The 22,851-nt window shown below is 46.2% G+C and overlaps 2 protein-coding genes and 2 pseudogenes across 3 annotated transcripts; 3 read left to right on the top strand and 1 right to left on the bottom strand.

Moving 5' to 3' along the window:
• Positions 1-6,463: 6,463 nt before the first annotated feature.
• LOC147972584 (putative kinase CHARK) lies at positions 6,464-6,814 on the bottom strand. The gene has a single exon (XM_087524394.1). It carries the CDS (start codon positions 6,812-6,814, stop codon positions 6,464-6,466), a length of 351 nt encoding a protein of 116 aa, XP_087380520.1.
• Positions 6,815-11,908: 5,094 nt separating this feature from the next.
• LOC147972583 (uncharacterized) lies at positions 11,909-12,622 on the top strand (annotated as a pseudogene).
• Positions 12,623-13,611: 989 nt separating this feature from the next.
• LOC147972582 (uncharacterized) lies at positions 13,612-14,665 on the top strand (annotated as a pseudogene).
• A 4,641-nt stretch (positions 14,666-19,306) lies between these two features.
• On the top strand, positions 19,307-22,242 carry LOC125556557 (uncharacterized). Of its 2 annotated transcripts, XR_007305131.2 has the most exons (3): positions 19,307-19,841; positions 20,240-20,353; positions 21,428-22,242. XR_007305131.2 is itself a non-coding variant. In XM_087521545.1 (2 exons), exons 1-2 carry the CDS (start codon positions 19,563-19,565, stop codon positions 20,300-20,302), a joined length of 342 nt encoding a protein of 113 aa, XP_087377671.1. In that variant the 5' UTR covers positions 19,307-19,562; the 3' UTR covers positions 20,303-22,242. The 2 variants fall into 2 exon arrangements, 1 of the variants encoding a protein (XP_087377671.1); XM_087521545.1 differs by having other exon boundaries at positions 20,240-22,242.
• Positions 22,243-22,851: the final 609 nt, after the last annotated feature.

Raw genomic sequence — 22,851 nt, 5'->3', positions numbered from 1 at the left:
ATGTTGAAACCTTTTTCATATTAATATCTGATAAATTTACTACAGTGGGAATTTTCTTTCATAATTTTTGCAGCTAGGGAAGTATGGATGCTGCTGCATTCTTTACAAACCGTCCTGTTTAGGCAGATTGCTGTTATGTTTGCATATGATTGCTTCTTTAATGATTCTATTTGAGGATAGGACTATTAAATATGCAGAGGCATGTAGTATGCAATATTGAATACTAATTTTAGTGATTTGCTACAGTAGAGTATGATAAGGTTTTGGCAATGGTTTATACTAACTTATCTCACGTGTCCTTGTTGAGTTTTGTGTGGATGAAGCTTTTGAGATTTAGGGAGACCGTGATATGAGAGGAATTAAGGAGACACAAAAGATCAAGCTTGGGGATGCCCAAGGCACCCCAAGATAATATTTCAAGAAGTCTCAGGTATCTAAGCTTGGGGATGCCCCGGTTGGCATCTCACTGTTCTTCTTCAACAACTATCGGTTAGTTTTGGTTGATCCTAAGTTTTTGCTTCTTCACATGATGTTTGCTATTCTTAGAATGTCATTTTATTTTGCTTTGATTGCTGTTTGAATAAAGTATCAAGATCTGAAATTCTTAAATGTTAGAGAATCTTCACATAGTTGCATAATTATTCAACTACTCATTGATCTTCACTTATATCTTTCAGAGTAGTTTGTCGTTTGCTCTAAGTGCTTCACTTATATCTTTTAGAGCATGGTGGTAGTTTTATTTTGAAGAAATAGATGAACTCTCATGCTTCACTTAGATTATTTTGAGAGTCTTAATAGCATGGTAATTTGCTTAAAATCCTAATATGCTAGGTATACAAGATTAGTAAAAACTTTCATATAGAGTATTGAATACTAAGAGAAGTTTGATGCTTGAAGATTGTTTTGAGATATAGAGGTAATAATATCAAAGTCGTGCTAGTTGAGTAGTTGTGAATTTGAGGAATACTTGTGTTGAAGTTTGCAAGTCCTATAGTATGCACGTATGGTAAACGTTGTGTAACAAATTTGAAACATGAGGTGTTATTTGATTGTCTTCCTTATGAGTGGCGGTCGGGGACGAGCGATGGTCTTTTCCTACCAATCTATCCCCCTAGGAGCATGCGCGTAGTGCCGAGGTTTTTGATGACTTGCAGACTTTTGCAATAAGTATGTGAGTTCTTTATGACTAATGTTGAGTCCATGGATTATACGCACTCTCACCCTTCCATCCTTGCTAGCCTCTTCGGTACCGTGCATTGCCCTTCTCACATTGAGAGTTGGTGCAAACTTCGCCAGTGCATCCAAACCCCGTGATATGATATGCTCTTTCACACATAAACCTCCTTATATCTTCCTCAAAACAGCCACCATACCTACCTATTATGGCATTTCCATAGCCATTCCGAGATATATTGCCATGCAACTTTCCATCATTCAGTTCATCATGACACATTCATCATTGTCATATTGCTTAGCATGATCATGTAGTTGACATAGTATTTGTGGCAAAGCCACCGTTCATAATTCTTTCATACATGTCACTCTTGATTCATTGCATATCCCGGTACACCACCGGAGGCATTCATATAGAGTCATCTTTGTTCTAGTATCGAGTTGTAATCATTGAATTGTAAATAAATAGAAGTGTGATTATCATCATTATTAGAGCATTGTCCCAAGTGAGGAATAAAAAAAGAGAAAGGCCATAAAAAAATAGAAGGCCCAAAAAAGAGAGAAAGGCCATAAAAAGACCCCAAAAATGAGAGAAAAAGAGAGAAGGGACAATGTTACTATCCTTTTACCACACTTGTGCTTTAAAGTAGCACCATGATCTTCATAGTAGAGAGTCTCTCATGTTATTACTTTCATATACTAGTGGGCACCCACTAGTTTCTTTTGTTGAGCTTTCATACATTTATAGCTCTAGTGCATCCGTTGGATGGCAATCCCTACTCCTTGCATTAACATCAATCGGTGGGCATCGCCATAGCCCATTGATTATCCTCGTTGATGTGAGACTTTCTCTTTTTTGTCCTCTCCACATAACCCCCTCATTATTCTATTCCACCCATAGTGCTATATCCGTGGCTTGCGCTGATGTATTGCGTGAAAGTTTATGAGTTTGAGATTACTAAAGTATGAAACAATTGCTTTGCTTGTCATCGGGGTTGTGCATGATGAGAGCATTCTTGTGTGATGAAAATGAAACATGACTAAACTATATGATTTTGTAGGGATGAACTTTCTTTGGCCATGTTATTTTGAGAAGACATAATTGCTTAGTTAGTATGCTTGAAGTATTATCATTTTTATGTCAATATGAACTTTTGTCTTGAATCTTATGGATCTGAATATTCATACCACAATTAAGAAGAATCACATTGAAATTATGCCAAGTAGCACTCCACATCAAAAATTCTTTTTTTATCATTTACCTACTCGAGGACGAGCAGGAATTAAGCTTGGGGATGCTTGATACGTCTCCAACATATCTATAATTTTGATTGCTCCATGCTATGTTATCTACTGTTTTGGGCAATATTGGGCTTTATTATCCACTTTTATATTATTTTTGGGACTAACCTATTAACCGGAGGCCCATCCCAGATTTGCTGTTTTTTGTGCCTATTTCAGTGTTTTGAAGAAAAGGAATATCAAACGGAGTCAAAACGGAACGAAATCAACTGGAGAAGTTATTTTTGGAAGGAAAGCTACCAGATGGACTTGGACCCCACATCAGGAGCCAAGGGAGGTGCTCACGAGGGTAGGGGTGCGTCCCCCCTAGGGCGCGCCCCCTGCCTCGTGGGGCCCCCGAAACTCCACCGACGTACTTCTTTCACCCATATATACCTACGTACCCGAAAACTTCCAGAACAGATAATAGATCGGGAGTTCCGCCGCCAGAAGCCTCTGTAGCCAACAAAAGCCAATCTAGACCCATTCCGGCACCCTGCCGGAGGGGGCAATCCTTTTCCGGTGGCCATCTTCTTCATCCTACGCCTCCTACGGATTGATAAACCTTAAGTCATCCACTTGAGGGAAATTTGCTACTGTCCTACAAACCTCTGCACTTGGAGGCCCAACAACGTCTACAAGAAGAAGGTTGTGTAGTAGACATCAAGTCCCACCTCATAAGTTGAGAGAGAGTTGCACCTCTTTATAAGGTGAGCTCTTCTACCACTTGTATGAGCATGAGAAGGAGACCTACACGCGCGCTCCTCCTCCTCGCTCGCCACGCCACGCCTCGTCACGACGCGCCGCGGGTTGCGGGATTGAGCCGAGCCGAGGACAGAGCTATGCAGGTTGTCTATATTTTTTTGCTGCTCGGGAAAAATTGATGAGTCATTAATTAATAATTAACGGACGCGTTAATTACTGAACCGTTTCCGGTTCTTTTAGATCGTGGGATCGTGACGACTCGGACGTGGGGTTTACTCCCACGACCTGCCCGACCCGCACTATATAGTCAGGCAGACGTCTACCCTAGCCGTCGCCGCTTCGTATGGTTTCTCACCACCGTTCCATATCATTGTGCCGCCAAGCAAGTCTTCTCCATCCCTCCTTTCGGCGTGCACCGGCAGAAGGGACAGGAGGCCTCCGGAACCCCGCCTCTCGTGATCCTGTACGAGAGAGGGGCGATCAGGTTTTTGGGGAACGCACTCGCGCGGCTGCTGGCAGCGACGACTTCGCGAACGACGACTTCTTCCCCGACCTCGGCAACCTCATCCTCGACGACATGGGCGACAACGTCAACGCCGGCGGTGCTGCTCCCGCTGCTCCGTATGTGATTCTATCCTTCCTGTTTAAGATCGTGGTAGAATTCATGTTTCTAGTATGTGCCCTAGATGTGATCTGTTCATCTGCTATGCTAGTTCGCATGAATAGTTTAATCTCTGCTACTGTAGTCATGATTTATCTTCTGTTTATTCGGATTAAATCTCGTAGTAATTTACTCATATTTCCAACAGAACACAATAAGCAATCGCGGTTATGGCAATCGCTCGCACGTGCCATGTCATCAAAAGTACGGCAAAAAAACAAACGGGTCGCTCGCTTCACATCGCTAGATGACTTTTGAAAGAAAAAGAAAAGAGGAGCGACTCATCTGGCGTATAATCGGGCGCATTCCCTTCCTCACGAAGCAACCATCTCGAGGCCCACCCCTTTTCATTTCTCTCCTAAAATATTGCATCACGCAATCTCCCCTCCCCTCTCGTGCTTTTCTCTTCCCGGGTGGGTTGCCACCGTCGTCGTCCCATCGGCACAACCCAGCTCCTCCAACGCCCGCTCCTTCGTCTGGGTTAAGTTAGAGTGAGTTGGACTAGGGTTAGCTCAGCTCAGCTTATACTAAAATTAGAGCGAGCTTAAATTGAACGAAGCTCAAGCTCGAGTAATATAAAGTGGCTCGTGCTCAGCTTGTAACGATCTCGAGCTAAATAAGATTTTTTTTTGTTAATAATATAATGCAATTTTCAAACAATATAGGCCACAACACAACATAAGAAACCACTTTAAAATTGAACTTATTGAATACTAGTACCTCTGCTCTAAAACTATCACCAAGAATAACAGGATACTTAACACATGGTTGACCACGTACCATATTGAGGCTAAATTATCTCCATGTTTAATTAAGTTTCCATGTTTGCTAGCAGGTAAAATGTACAAACATATATGGAAATAAATTATCTTATTTTCTATATATATATATATATATATAGTGTTACTATTCATCATCCGGGGTGCAGAATAAGTATTTCTTCACCCGAGGTAATCTTACGATCATTTCATAATTAAATTACGTTTAGAATTCAAATAGTTACATTCCTATTGATTCACTACGTAAAATTTGATATAAAATAAATAAAAATATAGGTCATAAGACAAGAAAATTTATAGTTTATGTGTATTTTAGACTATGTTGGCTCAAGAAAATATATATCAACATTATTTCATATAATTATATGATATCCAGCAAAAATTGAGTGAGCCAATGTTGGTTCAAGATCAGCTCGTTTCTTGATCAAGCTACATAAAGTGCTCATACTCAACTCATTTCTTTTCAAGTCAATCTTGAGTCGAGCCAAAATTCAAGTGGATCTCGAGCGGCTCATGAGCCTCAAGCTTTTCTTGCAGCCCTACCAGCACGTGATGCCAGGGAAGAAACATGGATGTGGATCTGACCTGAAATGATCAGTGGGTGTCCGTTTGCTCATTGTAGGTCGTGGACAATTCCTATTTATCGTGTGGAGCAAACATTCCCGCTCATACATTGATAGGCCCACTCAGGGCTTCGGTGTGTCTATTCTTTCCTTTTTAAGGTTCTGTTTTTTCCCTTTGTTTTTTTTACTGTTTTCCTACCGGTTTTGCATCTTTATCTTTTTCAAGTATTCCTTTTCATAATTTTAGTTTGTGAACTTGTTTGCAATTCATGAGCACTTTTTAAAAAATCATTATTTTTTGTAATTTGGTAGCATTTTCAAATCCATATTTTGAAAACCAGCAATATTTTTAAAATCTGTGAACTTTTTTTATATTCAAAAAGTAATTTGAATTTATTCACTTTTTTGGAATTCTAGCATATTTTTCACATGAATATTTTAGAAAACCATTAAAAAATTGGACGTACCATGCATTGCCAAGCAACTCATGTTTACTCTGACTCGGCAGTGTGACAATACCATAAGTTAAGAATTAACTTTTCGTGTTGACCGAGCCCGGGGAACTGACCGGACAAGGGTGGGTCGTGGTACAGTTTCGCCCGGTGGTGGTTGCCGCATAGGAACTCTCAACGATCACCCCGCAAAAAAAAAAAAGGAACTCTCAACGATGGCTAATTTTTTTCCAACTACAGTTTTCCTACCGTCTTCAAACGTCCATACAGGTGACCATGTTCCATGTATAGCCCAGCCAAAAAATCGAGTCCGGAGGGTACACGCTAGGACGGACACAACGAGCGGGATATTCGACCGAAAAATAGAGGAGAAGGGCCCCGCAAAAAAAATAGAGAAGGGACGAAGTGTTATACTTAGTGTTGGCACCTCTCTGTAAATTTCAACAACTCCTGATCAGATGGCTGCACACTCTAAAAAACAAGCTATACTGCACGAACAGATATAACAAATTCAGATGACATGGCTCACAAAATATAATGGAAGGGAGAATGTGAACACCAAAGATGTCAACTACTAAGCATAGCCAATTACAAAACGTCCGGTTGGTTTGCTTCTCTCCAGTTGTGGGAGGTTACAGGAAAATCAGCTGTTAGGAGCTCCTGTTTAGTAGATTAAAAATCATTTAATGACTGGATTTTACAGATACAAACAGTCGTGGGTGCGACCGTGCAAGCACCGATACATTACTATTCTGCTGGAAAGAGAAAAGTTGAATACTCGACAGTAAGGTACTCAGTTTGAATGCTTGCATGCACATAACCAGAGTTAAGTTTTCAGATAACGCGTCGTCACCGTAAGCCCGTGTCTCCAAGGAGAGGATGTCCCCGGAGGAACCACGCGTCGCTCCACCGAGCATCGGCAACCCTGCGGCCTGCGCCATGAGATCGCAGGAAATCCATAGCCTCGGTAACCGACGGCCGCTGCACGGGGTCGTGGTGGGCGCACCAGAGCCCCGTCACGAGCAGACGCTCCATCTGCAGCCTGTCAAAGATGCCGCCCAGCCTCTGGTCCGCCGCGTCGAGAACCCGGCTCTGGCGGTACATGTCACGGGCCGACGCCAGCAGCACGCCCGAGGTTGGCCGCCGGCCACAGGCGATCTCGAGAAGCACGACACCGAAGCTGTACACGTCGGACGCCATGCTCGGCCTCCGGCCGTTGACGAGCTCTGGGTCGATGTACCCGATGGTGCCCGCCACGACTTGTGTCGTCCGTGGCTCGGCGCCATGGTCGATGAGCCTCGCCAGCTCGAGAGTAATTGCATAAAACCATCACTTTAAGGGCTAGGTTTGTGAAAAATACTAGGATACATTTTCGTTGTAGAAAACACTACATCTCGCGTAATGATCTTGTAAAAACCACTGATCCGCGGATCTGGCTCGCTTAAGTGCGTTTATGACATATGGGCCCTTTTTTGCCTACGTGACGTAACATTTCGTGCTAGATCAATTTTAGTCTAAATTTACAAACTACTCCATAGATTTTGCACAGACACCCCTAAATCAAAAAGAATAAAAGCAATCAGCTCCACAGCGCCTCCCCATCTTCCCATCTCCTTCCTCCCTCCTCTCTCTTCCCCCAGCCGGCGAGGGCCTGCAGCCGCGCACGGGCACGAGTAGGGAGGAAGCCGGGGCGCGCAACGTGTGCAGGAAAGAGGGGGAGGAGGCCCGAACCGGCGCCAGGAGCGGGAAACACCGGCGACGCGGGTAAGATCAGCGGGGTCGTCGAGGCGGCAGAAGACGCAGGCGAAGAGGTTCTGCCGACGGAGTCTACGAAGCCCGTGGTATGCGTGCGGCGACCAACGGCTGATGGCAGAGCATGGCGGCCAACGCGCGGCACGGACGAGGCAAACATGTGCGACATGGTTTGTGGCAGCGTGCAGCAAGGCCAGCAGGCTACGTAGCTTGGCCAGACAACTCCACACGCGACAAGCAGCAACGGTGCACGTCCATGGCTAGCTAGCATGGCAACTCCGACGGTGTCGTGCACACAAGCAACGGGTGCAATACTGTCTCCGCCGCCGGCCGTCTTGCTCGCACTGGAGTCGCGGTTGGTAGAGCGGTGGGCGCAGGCGGAGCAAGGCGGTGGCGGCGCGGCTGGCATGGCAGCAGGCGCGGGCTAGCAGAGGCGGGCGCACGGCCGAACAGAGGCAGGCGCAGCTGGGCAGGGAGGTGAGCGCAGACGGCCAGGAGCGTGGGCGTCTGAGTAGGAGTTGAGCGCGGCCGGCCGGGCAAGGGCGCGCGCGTCAGGCCGGGAGGGGCGTGAACGGCCGGCCAAGCAAGGGCAGGAGTGCGGCGGCTGACTGTGGTCGCCGGACACGGGCCTGGGCAGCACAGGGGAAAATTGTTGAGGGGTTTTTCGCTTTTTTACCCATTTAGCATTTTTTTATAAAAAGTTATGCCACATCAGCAAAAAGTAGGACCCATCTGTCATAAACGCACTTAAACGAGCCAGATCTGTCGATCAGTGGTTTTTGCAAGACCATTACGCGAGATGTGGTATTTTACGCAGCGAAAATGTATCCTAGTGTTTTTCGCAAACCTAGTCCTTAAAGTGATGGTTTTATGCAATTTACTCCCAGCCCGTAATCACCGAGCTTAGCGCTGCCCGACGCGTCCAGCATCACGTTTGCGGGCTTTATGTCACCGTGCACGATACACCAGCGTGATTTCGTACCTGCAAAGTTGTGGATGTCAATCACACTTTTCTTCAGATTTTGTTACAGTTCGTATATGATGCAAAAGAATCGGATATAGTACCTCTCTGGCCAAGTTAAGTGCTTGTCAGGGTTGTAGAGGTGCGTGTCGAGGCTGCCGCCCGGCATGAGCTCGTAGACGAGCGCTAGCCGACGTCCCTCTCCCGAACCCCCCTCTCCCGATCTTCTTCTCCTCTGCAAAGTTGCAAGTCGCGCGGTGGCAAGCTTGCCGTAGCGGAACTGCCTTGGCGCCAGTCCTCGCCGGAGTTCAGGTTCGGTTATGATAGCCGATATGCTCTGCTGCCGCGTTGTCTTGCTACGGATGCAGCAGAGCACGAGCCTTGTTATGGCCAAGATCAGCCCTACCAAAGCAGAAGCTGTGATGGCTGCTAGCTCCAGCAACGACGATGACGGGGATGCGACGTTCCCGTGGCCGCGGGTTGCAGCCTGCTGCAGTTTCTTTGCCGCTCTCCCAGTCACACCCTGGCCATGTGTAGTACCGGGCAACAATTTTCAGGTCCTAGGTTCGTACTTGACACCACCGGATACTCTAGTGAAGTTTGCACTATTGAAGGATTTGAAGCTCAAATTCATATACTCCAAATAGGAAGCAGGAATCTTATGAAAGCAGCCGCGGGGCTGTTGACCCGAGGAAGAGAACAAAGGACGAACTGCTGGCGTCCTTGAACGAGAGGTTCTGTCCGTAGCCGTAGACATGGGGCATCATGCAAGTGGAACACGACGAGCTCGGTTCGGGGATAATTCGGAAGGAGAAATTGGCGGTGAAACTTGCCCCATCTTTCCCGTGGCCGTGGGGTTCTCCCATAGCAACTAGCGGATGGAGGCAGCCACCGGGAGGGAGACGTGGATTGCGCTGGTGTGGGAGAATCCGAGGTGCGAGGGCAGCGGAAGAGGCAGGAGGGAAGATGGATGACATGGATCCGACCAAGCATACGTTGATGAAGAGTAAGAAGGGCGGGAAGAGGGGGGCAGGGAGACGAGGCGAGCCCGCTCTTCTCCTCGGTATCATATCTATCGCTCGTTAACAAATTTGCTGTATGCGCATGAAATCAAACACGAGACTTGACACTTGAGAGACTTGGCACTTGAGAGAGCCTATGAGGACTATAAAGCGCATGCCGGTTGGGTACGTGTCAAGCTCAACCCTGTACGTAGCCTACTACAACAAGATTACAAGGAAGACTCCTCGCAGTAACATCTTTTCTTCCGTACGTGACGCGTCTGCACCGCTTGCGAGACTCGTGGGGAGGCTAAATTTCGTGTTTTGACCCTTTTTTAAAACCTATTCGAGATTTGATCCTAGTTTGAAAAAAAAATCAAGATCTGACCCTTTTGCTACTGCCAGGGACCATGGCGATAGGGTATAACAGCCTACCGAAGGTCTTTGACGGTAGGGTTGCATACTCTACCGTCAAAAACCTTCTAAGTATTGAACACAGTGCGTGCTCGTGCCTACCGCCAAACACCTTGGCGGTAGGGTTGTGCAGGCTACCGCCTGCCAAGTTGGCGGTAGCGATATTTCCTACCGCCAAAGTCCCTGGCGGTAGGCTGTTAGACCCTACCGCTATGGATTCTGTCGGTAGCAAAAGGGTCAGATCTTGAATTTTTTTCAAACTAGATCAAATCTTAAATAGGTTTCAGAAAAGGGTCAAAACACGAAAATTTGCCTCGTGGGGACACCATTTGGTAACAAAGTACATGTCGCGGCGTGCACAGGCACAGTAGCATAGCATGCGGTGCGTACCTACATACTCGGTCGAAGCATGCAGATGCGCTTCCCTGCTACGCTGCAGGTAAGGGGAATCAGGAGCGTTGAAAAATGGCGCTGGAAATTAATGTCCTTTGAAGAATGATTGCATTTCCAGCTGGCCTCTTGGACGGGGGCTTTTGAGGACTTTGGTCTGGCCATTGTTTGTTTTCCCTATTTTTCTCTCTTGCTTCCTGTATCTATCAGGTTCTTCTTTTTCCTTGTTTGTATTGGCCATCTTCTATAATGCATGCAAAGGCAGAGCTTCATGCAGACGATTTGGATGAAAGATCAAAGTACGATTGCAAGTAGTATCCATGCCTCCTTGCTTCATGCAAAGGATTTGGATCACAAACAATGCTCAAAACGAAGGAGTTGAAGGTAGAGGTGGCAGAGGAAGTGAAAGGAGTCACACATTTTATTTTATTTTCCGAAAAGGGGAGTACCCCAGCCTCTCCATTACGGGACGTGCACATCCATTTTATCAAAAGTAAACAAGTTCAACTCAACAAAGTACCACAAAACATGTGTTTTTACCCAACAAGAAAGGAGGAAAAATAGGATCGCTCCAGGCGATCAAGGAAGGCGAGAGGGTTCCCTTGCGCGCCGCCGGTGACGCCGCCAGTTCCCTCTCTCTCCGTCGGCCGCTCTGGCGGTGGGAGGGAGGGGGAACCTCGGGTCTGTTCGCTAGGTGGGTGTGTGGTAGGGTTAGGGTTGAGAGAGACGATGCCGAGGCCGTTGCGGTGGTGTCGCGTCGGAATAAATTTCTTCGGGCTCCGTTCGCGGTCAGGCGAGGCATTTGCCTTCGTCTAGGAGTCAGTGGGGTTGGGGATCCCTGGATCTCGTCGAGGTCGTGGACTATGGTGGCTGGAGGTCCATCGACACTGGCCGTTTGGGTCCTCAGATGGGCGATGGATGCAGGGAGACGAAGACCTTTCTTCTTCCTTGTTGGTATGATTTGCTGCTGTTGTTCTTCTCCTTCCTCTATGCTGATGCTGGTGGGAGATCCTGCTTTGTCCGGGCGGATGGCCAGGCCGCGGTGCTGGACCGGTCGGATGACTTGAGTTCTCTTCTTTTCGGAAGGGACACTTTTCGCGGTACTCAAAGCCAAAGATGACGACGGCTGTTGCAGGTGTGTTGGATTGATGTTTATGCCCTCTCAGCGCTGGTGTCAAGAAAGGAGGAAGCAGCATGGCGGCAATTGTACCGTGGTTGAAGGTGATGACCTATTTGCGACTGGTTGCAGATCCTTCTGTTGCAGGGTCTTCTCTCAAGATTCAGGGATAATGACACATGGCTCCGGAGATCTTCTTGTGTTATGGTTGTCTTAGGATACTTTAGGTGTTCATTGTCCTTTGTTTTTGCATTTCAGTGTGCTTGTAAGAGTCAACTACTTGGTACTGATTCGTGATATGAATGAAAAAATTCTCAAAAAAAAGTACCACAAAACATGAACATGATAGGCCAGGCTCGAGACTACATAACTTATACGCAATATGTTAAAAATAATTCTGTAATTAGGGGAAAATCTCCCCTTGCCCAAACCGTCGTTGCGGTTTGTCCCGCAACCGACGCCTCCCTTCAATCTCCTGGAACCGACGCCTCCTCGAGGGATCGTCGTGTCTCTCCGGGTCGTATAAAAGGGGGCCTGTAACCATCAATCAAGAATTCGATCATTCTGATTCAAAACACGTTATCACGCACGTAGAACAGCCAGCGAGAGCAAAAGGAAATAGAGAAAGGAGAAGAGAGGAAGCACTCGCCGCCGGTGAGATGACAGGCCTCGTCTCCTCCTTCCTCGGTCTGATCCGCGAGGACGGTCGCCGCTACCGCCTCATCGCCCTTCGCCGCCATGGAGTTGGTGGCCACCGCCGTTTTCGTCGCCGGATGCAAGCCATCCGACGGTTTGGCCGCAGCGCCGCTGAATGCGCCCGTCGCATTGCTCACCACGCCCCTGGACACGGTCACCGTGCTCCTGGACGCGCCCACTACGGTGCTCCCCGCGCCCGTGGCCGTGCGCCCATAGGGCTCGACCCTCAGATGGTGGCTGGCCCGAGCGCCCCGATGATGAACGGGGCCGCTGCTGCGCCTGGATCGCCCCCTGGGTCTCCGCCTCCACCACCTCCTCCGCCGGCCGCGTGGCTCGCGCCGTCGACGCCAACGCCTGCCGCCGAGGCCACCGGCCCGCCTGGATTTATCCCTGTGCCGATGCGCGCCGTCGTGAACGAGGAGGAGGCACCCGCCTTCGTCTCCGCGCCGACCGGTGCCTCTGGAGTGGTCCGCCTTGGATCCGGCATGGTGGGCGCGGCCGCCACCGCCACGCCTCAGCAATAGATGGCTGCGGACTCGAGCAGCCGCGCTGCACGGCGCTTCGGGCGTCTCTTCGGGCGCGCCGTCGCCGCCATCGACCGTCGCCCCAGCCGCCGCCCTGGTTCATGGGCTCCGGCGAGCCTCGGACTCGCCAGCACTGCACCAGGAACCGCATGACCGGATCACGTCATCGTCGACTCTTCTTCGGACGAGGAGGGGTCGTCGGTGCTCCGCCGGTGACCACCGGAATCGTGAGGGCCTGCGGCGGCCACTCCTCCCGCCGGCGCCGCCAAGTGATAGTGGGATCGAGCAGAGGTGGTGGTGCGGGGTTCGGATATTCCAACCCTTATCCGATCCGCCCGCTTCCCCATGTCTTGTGCGGTGCGGCGGCGCGTGGGCTTGCCAAAGGCCGGGAAGGCCGAGGCCCAGGCGGCCTCGGTGGCTGCTTCCTCTCCTGTGCAGTGCTGTGGCGGGTGGGCCAGCCAGATGTGTGAATTTTTTTCTTCTCTCTCTGTTTTCTTATCATTAGTACTAATTATTGTATTTGTGCAATTTTAGTCTATGTTTAGTACTGTTTAGTACATAGATTGACTACTACTTACATTTTAGTCCTGTTCTAGATTCATTCCATGTTAGGACTTGTGTAATTATTAGTAGGTGTGTTTATATTATGTAATGGATTGATAATATAAATAAAGTACCGGATTTCATCTGGGAAGAATGACATGTTCCATGTGTTTACCACATCTTATTTTTATCGAACATGTCTTTGCGATTGAATCTTCTCTCGCATATCAAACTTGCAAATTTTTGAATGTTTCTCCCTCATCTTATATGGAATCACAAGGTAATGAGTTGTGATCTACTGCTCATTTGCAGACTATCCTCTCTTATTGTGAGGTCTACGCTTTGTCATTCTCGACAAACGATTACCTCCAACGTGTATTCCTTATATCTGAATTGTAGCATACACAAGGTAATGGCGATGTAGCCTATTACTGTGAGATCTAAGTGATCTTCAAAGTGTTATGTTCACACAATTGAGGTTGAGAATTTTTCAAGTTTACACTTGAGTATCAAATTTTTGCATTCTTATTACACAACCATGATGGTTTTAATTTACCACCCGTAAATTAATTATCTCTGGTTTTCCCATGTAGGCAAAGATGACTGCCAAAGAATTTGAGGAGCTTGCCCTCAATGGCCACAATTACCCTACATGGGCTATGGACATCAAGATCAGTCTTGCGTCCCGTGGGATAGCGCGTGCAATACAACCCCCGGAGACTCCTCTCCCGGATGGGGCCACACCGCTGACAGAACAGCAGAACTATGTTGCCTTATTCATCATAAGGCGCCATATTCATCCAGATCTCAAGTCTGAGTATTTACAGAAGGAATCTCCTAGTACTCTGTTTCTGGCCCTCAAAACGAGGTATGAACAGCAGAAGGCAGTAGTCCTGCCCGAAGCACTCCATGATTGGACTCATCTTCGTCTTCAGGATTCCAAGTCCATTGGTGAGTACAATCATGTTGTTCATAAGATATGTTCCAAACTGCGCTTTTGTGAGAAGGAACCTACTGAGGAGGAGAAGATAGAGAAAACTTTGTCTACTATGCTCCCTTCAGATAGGATCCTCCAACAGCAATACCGTGCTCGTAACTACACTGTCTATTCCGAGCTTATTCACATGTTACTTCAGGCCGAAAAGCATGATGAGCTACTCGCTAAGAATGGCTCTCAGCGCCCAGTTGGGGCACAACCTTTACCTGAAGTCCATCTGAATGTTGCAAATAGACAGAAGTTTAATGGTACCCCTCGGGGTAAACAATCCAATTTCGAGCATAAGCGAAAGCACAATGGGAACAGGAGATCGAGATACCCAGGCAAGGGAAAAGGCACTTGAAAGCCTAGGTTTGATAAATCTAAGCTTTGCAACAAGTGTGGATGCTTCACGCATCCTACTGAAAAGTGCACAATGCCCAAGCATTTGGTTATGATGTACCAGCAATCTCAGGGACGCAAAGCACCTCAAGGGAAAAAGGTTTGAAGCCAACTTCAACCTTCATCCGGATAGCGCAAAAGGAGCTGGTGGTTCGCACGATGTTCCTCCTGGACCGAGCAACGCCGTGATTCCTTATCTTCTTGAGGCTACTGCTGAAATGGAGAACACGTTGATTGAGTACACCGCAAACAACGTGTTTGGCGACTTCGACTAGTCCCTCAATCTCCTAGTGATCTAGTTAATTATGTCCATTTGTGATGATTGTAATAAGAACATAAGTTTGTTGGTGTCTTTATATTGTATTGTATCAGCACGTTTGATATAATAAAGATTGTATTCTATATATTACTATGAGGTTTTCTTATTGAAAATTCTTTGTTTTATATAGTTTTCTACGGGGACAATCCGATGGAAGAGGAATTATGCCTTGTGGACAGTGGTGCCACAAACTCCATACCGAGGGAGATGAAATATTTCCAAACTCTGAAAAAGACGAATGGAGATATTCTAACTATCGCTGGACACGATACTGGGATTGTTGGTACTGGACATGCCATATTCACCCTCCCAAGTGATACATATGTGAAAATTGAGGATGCTTTATTGTATCCCGATTCTGCACGTACCCTGATCAGTTATCGAGATATCCGTAAAAATGGTTTTCATATTGAAACCCATGAAGACAACAAAGAGGAGTATCTACTCTTTACTAAAGATGACGGATATGGCAAAAAGGTACATGAGAAAATTCCTTCTCTGTCGTCTAGTTTGTACTATACGTACATCAAACCCGTGGAACATGTTACATACAAAGTAATTTTTCAGAATGTTAACACATTCCAAACCTGGCATGATCGCCTAGGCCATCCTGGAATAGGGATGATGAGAAAAATTACTAGCAATTCCATTGGTCATAATTTGCTTGAGTCAAAATTTCCTCAATCTTCTGATTTTGTGTGCACATCTTGTGCCAAGGGAAAGCTTATTTTGAGGCCCTCACACCTCAAAATACAAGCCGAACCACTTCAGTTCCTTGAACGTATTCAAGGAGACATTTGTGGTCCCATTCAGCCATTATATGGACCTTTCCGGTATTTCATGGTTCTGATTGACGCATCTACACGATGGTCACATGTGTGTCTTCTATCCACACGAAACCATGCATTTGCCAAGATAATGAGGCAAGTCATTAAGTTGCAAGCTCATTATCCTGAAAGTCGAATTAAATCAATTCGAATGGACAATGCGGCAGAATTCTCCTCACGCGCTTTCAATGATTATGGCATGGCTTTGGGGATTGAAGTTCATCACTCTGTTCCATATGTCCATACACAAAATGGTTTGGCTGAAGCATTGATTAAGAGGATCAAACTCATTGCAAGACCTTTGTTGACAAATTGCAACTTGCCAACCTCTTGTTGGGGTCACGCTGTTTTACACGCTGCTGAATTGATACAATTGAAGCCAACTGCATATCACAGTTCTTCCCCTCTGGTTGGTACGTGGAAATCCTTCAAGCATTTCCCATCTACGTAAGTTCGGATGTGCTGCATACATCCCGATCTCACCACCACAGCGGACATCTATGGGCCCACACAGGAAGTTGGGGATCTATGTGGGGTACAAATCACCGTCGATTATTAAGTACCTGGAACCCCTGACTGGGGATCTGTTCACAGCCCATCACGCTGATTGCATATTTAATGAGGAACATTTTCCGGCATTAGGGGGAGATTTCAAGTACCAGAAAGAATGCCCTGAAATTGATTGGAATGCTCATTCCATTTCATCCTCTGATCCACGTACCCATGAGACCGAACTTCAAGTTCGGAAGATCATTAATTTGCAACATCTTGCAAATAATCTGCCAGATTCATTTACTGATTTGAAAGGTGTTACAAAATCCTTAAACCCGGCCAGAAACGCACCAGAAAGAGTGGAGGTACCAATAAAAACCACTCAACTCCCTATTCCTAAAAAGAGGGGGAGTAGTACGACCTCTAATCCGGAGCATGCTTCTAGCAAGCAGCAAAGGAAATCGAGCAGAAAAACCTCGGAGTCAGTAAATGCAGGTCAACTCAACGTTGACAAACACCTGATGGGTAGTATACACCCAGTGGAAGGGCAACCTCCACAACTCAGTTCCAGTGTACACAAACTGACTGGGACATCGGAACACCCAGACTCGATCGTATTGGGAAATCACGAAGAGTCACTAGGGGTGCAGGAAATTTCCATCAACTATGTTGATTCTGGAGAATCATTTGACCGTAAGACTACGACTGTCGACATATATTTTGCTGAAAAGATTGCAGATACCCTTCTCACTGATCATGATCCAAGGTCTATCGTTGAGTGCCAAAAGCGCTCCGACTGGCATAAATGGAAGGATGCAATCCAAGCAGAAATTGCCTCGCTTAACAAAAGAAAGGTATTCACTGAAGCAATACCAACACCTCCCAGTGTTTTCCCTGTGGGATTCAAATGAGTTTTTCTCCGGAAACGGAATGAGAACAATGAGGTGGTGAGATATAAAGCAAGGCTCGTAGCACAAGGTTTCACGCAGAAACCCGGCATTGATTTCACTGAGACATATTCTCCAGTAATGAGTGCAACCACTTTCCGATATCTATATCTTTGACAGTGCAAAATCGTCTATCTATGCAGTTGATGGACGTCGTGACCGCATATCTTTACGGGTCACTAGATTCAGACATATATATGAATGTTCCTGATGGAATCTCTGTCCCGAATAAAAATGCAAAACGCAACATGTATTGTGTAAAGCTGAATAAGTCACTATATGGCTTAAGGCAGTCGGGACGGATGTGGTACAACCGACTCAATGAGTTCCTTCTTCGGAAAGGTTACTCCAATAGTGTTTATTGTCCATGTGTTTTCATCAAGAAGTCCTCTACAGGATTTTGCATCATTTCTGTGTATGTTGATGATGTCAACATCATCGGCAGCACACCAGACATTGATGAAGCACGCAATCATCTAAAGATGGAATTTGAGATGAAGGATTTGGGTAAAACCAAATTTTTCTTAGGTATTCAACTTGAGCATCTTCCCTCAGGAATCATGGTACACCAATCTGCCTATATCCAGAAAATATTGGAGAAATTCAATATGGAAAAATCCTATCCATCTAAAACTCCCATGGTGGTTCGATCTCTAGACGTAGAGAAAGATCCGTTCAGACCAAAGGATGATGGAGAAGAGGTGTTGGGACCTGAAGTTCCATACCTTAGTGCTGTTGGAGCGCTTATGTATCTTGCAAATTGCACAAGACCTGATATTGCATTTGTAGTGAATCTACTTGCTAGACATAGCGCAGCTCCCACCAAACGTCATTGGTCTGGAGTGAAGAATATCTTTCGATATCTCCAAGGCACAAAGGATCTTGGCCTATTTTTCCAGTTCCTGAAAAATCAGGACTCTGATGTGATTGGATATGCAGATGCCGGCTATTTGTCTGATCCCCATAATGCCAGATCTCAGACCGGTTTCGTGTTCCTACATGGTGGCACTGCTATATTATGGAAGTCTTCGAAACAGACTCTGGTGGCAACATCTACCAATCATTCTGAAATAATTTCATTATTTGAAGCAACATGCGAATGTGTATGGCTTCGCAGAATGGTAAACCACATACAACAGTCATGTGGAATGGGTTCGATAAAATCACCTACCATTATCTATGAAGATAATGCGGCCTGTGTTGCGCAGATGCAAACAAGATACATCAAGAGTAATATCACCAAGCATATTTCTCCTAAATGGTTTTTCCCTCATAATCTTCAGAAAAGCGGGGAAATAAGCATTCTGCAAGTTAAATCATGCGACAACCTTGCTGATTTATTTACCAAGTCTCTACCAAATTCTACATTCCAGAAATGTGTTCATGGAATTGGTATGCGAAGACTTAGGGACTTGCAGGTGTCAGGAGGAGTCTCTTCTTGAGATATCCTCATTTTAATGACATCACATTATGCTATCTTTCTTTGTGAGTATATATTTCATGATCTTATCAAAGATTTTATGAAGAACTTTTGAAGGAGAAAATTTTGAGATGATAGAGCTTCCCGGACAATCGTGAAGATGATCTACATGGTCAGGCGTAGATTAGGGGGAGTGTTAAAAATAATTCTGTAATTAGGGGAAAATCTACCCTTGCCCAAACCATCGTTGCGGTTTGTCCCGCAACCGACGCCTCCCTTCAATCTCCTGGAACCGACGCCTCCTCGAGGGATCGTCGTGTCTCTCCAGGTCGTATAAAAGGGGGCCTCTAACCATCAATCAAGAATTCGATCATTCTGATTCAAAACACAATAATCTATTTTGACCGCGCCCAGGGAACTTGCCGAAGAAGGGTGGGTCATGGTACAGTTGCGCTGGTGGTTGGTTGATCGCTATTTTTTCCTACTACTAGCAAACGGGCACGTGCAACGCACGTCTTAGACGTTTATCAAGTGAATTCATATGGTATACTACTAAAATAAATTTTATAAAAAATCAAATGGGTACAAAATGTTGCCATGCCACTCAAATTGTATTTTAAAAAGTGTAATGATACACAGCAAAAAATACATGTGTAGGTGTGAAGTACTTTATAAAATTTAACATCCATAAACCACAAGATGACCTGCATAATTGCAAAAATAAAATAAAAATAACTATTAATTTTTATATATTTTAAAAATAATAATCAAATGGTCATGACTAAAAAAATCCTTGTGAAATCCTTGTGATGTAATAACTCCTCATGATAACAAAAATCAGACCCGGACACGCCCGTTTATAAAAGAAGGTTCACAACGCTGCCCACAAGCTCCACCGCCCCCGCTAGGCATATCTGTCCGCCGTTCCCCATTCTCAACATGCACACTCGCTCCACCGCCCCCGTTACACCTATCCACCTCGTCAGGCCGGCCCTCGCTAAGCTCAGCTGCGCCCGCACCGCGCCGCGCCCAGCTGCGCCTGCCGCCCGTGCCACGCCCAGCTGCGTCTGCCGCCGGCGCCAAATCTCTGCTAGCGGGAGCGGAAGGATAGGAAGGAGAGAAGCCGCATGCACTGACTTCCTTCCCCATCGCCGGCGCTAGGTTTAGATGGCCCCTTCTCGTCGAATCCGGCCGCGCCGTAGTCAGGCGCTCGAGCTCTATCGGGCGACCCAGCGCAAGGCGGCGTCTGAGGCGGATGCGGAGGTGTCGGATTCGTCTCTACCGGATCGGCGGCTGCGGCACCAGTTGCAGCGGATCGGGCGCTTCTCTTTCACCGGCGAGCTGCCCGTCGGCCGCGTAAGGGGAGGAGTCGAAGGAGCTGGTGTCGCGCTCATCCTCGCGTTGGCCCGATGTGAGAACTCCCGCTCCGCGCGCCGCCCGCAGTTGGTAAGCCCACGCGTTACCCTCCACAGCGCCGGGCACTGACTCAGTTGGTGTTTTGAGCTGATTGTTGTGTGAGCTATGATTTAGATAGTGTACGCATATAAAATCGAAAATCTGCATGCTGAGGTTGGTTTGACAGATGATTATACCGGCTAGTCCATTCAGTTTTGGCATCAATTCAGCTTGAAAACATGAATGTACATGAGACTTTGCAAACCGGACAGACTTTGCAAACAAGGCATAGCCAACTAAATCTCATTTTGGTCATGTATTTATGTATGTCTAGCAGCACACATGACAAGTGTAACAACAACAGAACATCCTCTGCACACAAGCCTCGTCACCCTCACAAGAAATATTCAGCATAATGCAGAATCTAATAAGTTTTTCTCTTTTATAAGCGAAAGAACATTGAAGGGATGCTCGTGGAAGATCAGGTCAAGAAGGTGCGAGAAGAACGTTGATGGATGCTCACGGAAGATGAGGTCAAGAAGGTGGATACGCCCATGATGCATGTATGAATTGTACTTGCACAAACATACTCTGACAAGTATCTCATGTCAAGCTTTAGTTTTGTTATAAGATTTGGTTGCCCGTATGAATTTTCTTTCTGATATAGTCGTGCCACTAATTTACTAAGAGTAGTCTTTGTGCCACTGAAATCTACAACTGCACTAATCTCTATCAGGAATGAAATTGGACTCCACAATTTCAGTGATGTTTATTTGCACCTAACAAGAGATAAACATGCACATAGCAATTAAAGTGATTTTGGTCCCGCCATCTTATATTTAAGCAGACTGCTAATTTGTGATGGTTTGCTACTGTAGGTTAACATGATGGATGAGTAGTCTGCTCGTGACGAAGACCCTTAACTATGATGGCATTTAGTCTCATTTGTTACATGCATATGCATACTCTATTCGTAATTGCGGGGACATTTCCTTTCTAATGCGATTAATGGGTACATACAATAAACACATAAGCGTTGAGTTAGGTGGTATACCCATTTGTCTGCAGTGTGCTCTTAATACGCTCTTGCCTTGGCCATGTTGAAATGTCTAGGTCCTTGCACTTATCTGATTTTAGTTTGATGTGAACCGATGCAAATTTGAATACACTTACCAGTCCTTCCAGCTATCATGGATTAGTTGATGGTTGGCTTGTTTTGATTAGAACTTCCACCCACGCATGCAGACTGTCTTTTGTAACCATGGCGCCCTCAGTTGAGCGAGCTGTTATTTCGAATTAATTACAAGAAACTGAATCCATGATGCGATGCTAGAGTAATATGACAGTACTGTTTTATTACTTCACTAAAATATGCACTTAAAAACCCAAAATTTACTTTACTGAAATATGCACTTGAAAACCCAGAATCTGCTCATTCTAGTCAGAACATTGATTTGGATAGAGGAATGAAGCGCACCATGTAAACATTACTCCAGAATCTGCTCATTCTAGTCAGAACATTGATTTGGATAGAGGCATGAAGCGCACCATGTAAACATTACTTTCCATTCTAAGTAAAAGAAGAATAAGAGATGTGTAGACTGTAGTATGTATTAAAATCTTGCCTTATGTTTCAGAGGATGGTGTAAGAGGTGCAGGGAGCCGACGGCCTGTCCGCAGTGAGGAGGTGATGGAGGAACAACCACCCACTTGAGGGTGGGTACATGGTAGCCAGGGCGCTGACTGGGAAGGCGACGCTGCTGCCGGGCGGCGAGGTCGTCGTCCACCAAGGCGATGATGCTTCCGTGTGGCGAGGGGATCAACCACAGTGAGGAGGTTAACATGATGGATGAGTAGTCTGCTCGTGATGAAGACCCTTAACTATGATGTCATCTAGTCTCATTTGCTACGGGGCAGCGAGGGCGCCGACCAGGATGGCAACGCTGCTGCTGGGCGGGGAGGTCATCGTCCATCAAGGAGACGATGCTTCAGTGTGGCGAGGGGATCAACCTCAGTGAGGAGGTGATGGAGGAACAACCACACACTTGATGGGTGGGTACAGGGCGGTGAGGGCGCCGACCAGGAAGGCGACGCTGCTGCCAGGCGGCGAGGTCCTCGTCCACCAAGGCGACGACGCTTCCGTGCGGCGAGGGGATCAATCTGGGGATCTGTTTCTATTTTTATGGGATATATACGTATCTTTTTTTGTGTGGCCTATGTGATGCGTGATTGTAGGGGGTTTGGTCGAGCGCGTGTTGGGTCTCTATTTTCCTCCGCGGTGGAGTATGTCAGCCAATTTAAATCGGTAAGTGCACACCAGAAACATATCAGGTTACAAGGCTACCTGTTGGGTTGTGATTAGTGAGCCTGATCATGTGGTGGTATTGGGTCTGTGCAGGGCCGGTCCTGAGATTTTGGGGGCCCGGGGTGAAACCAAAATTTGGGGCCCTTAGTATAGACAATATAGTGATAATTATGAATATATGAAATGTTACCAATAATCATTTAAATTCATCAAAAACAATATACATATGAAATAATTGTACATGTTACCGTTTAAAAAATAACATTCTTTGATGCAAAGTCACTTAAAAAATAATTGTACATGTCAATCTTATCTGATAATTTCTGCTCAATGCATCTTGTTGTCAAACCATTTAAACTCTCCTAAGTCATCATTGATTTCAAATAGCTATTCAATGCTCTTAACTCTGAAAAACTTATTTCAACTAATGCGATAGTTACATGCACTGCAAATAAGATGATAATTAATTGAGGCATTGGGATAAAAATCGACTTCCTTGACATACGCGAAAATCCTCATAGAAGACATTACCTCCCCCCCCCCCCCCCCCCTCCCTCCCTCTTAACTCTGAAAAACTTATTTCAACTAATGCGACAGTTACATGCACTGCAAATAAGATGATAATTAATTGAGGCATTGGGATAAAAATCGACTTCCTTGACATACGCGAAAATCCTCATAGAAGACATTACCTCCCCCCCCCCCCCCCCCCCCCCCCCAAAAAAAATGTGAACCTATTGAAGTAACTGTACTCTC

Source organism: Triticum urartu, chromosome 5A (assembly GCF_056163025.1).
Source record: "Triticum urartu cultivar PI428250 chromosome 5A, HENAU_Tu73, whole genome shotgun sequence".
In the NCBI taxonomy this organism is placed as follows: Eukaryota; Viridiplantae; Streptophyta; class Magnoliopsida; order Poales; family Poaceae; genus Triticum; species Triticum urartu.
The sequence above is the reverse complement of the archived record's forward strand: the minus strand, read 5'-3'. Positions and strand labels throughout refer to the sequence as shown.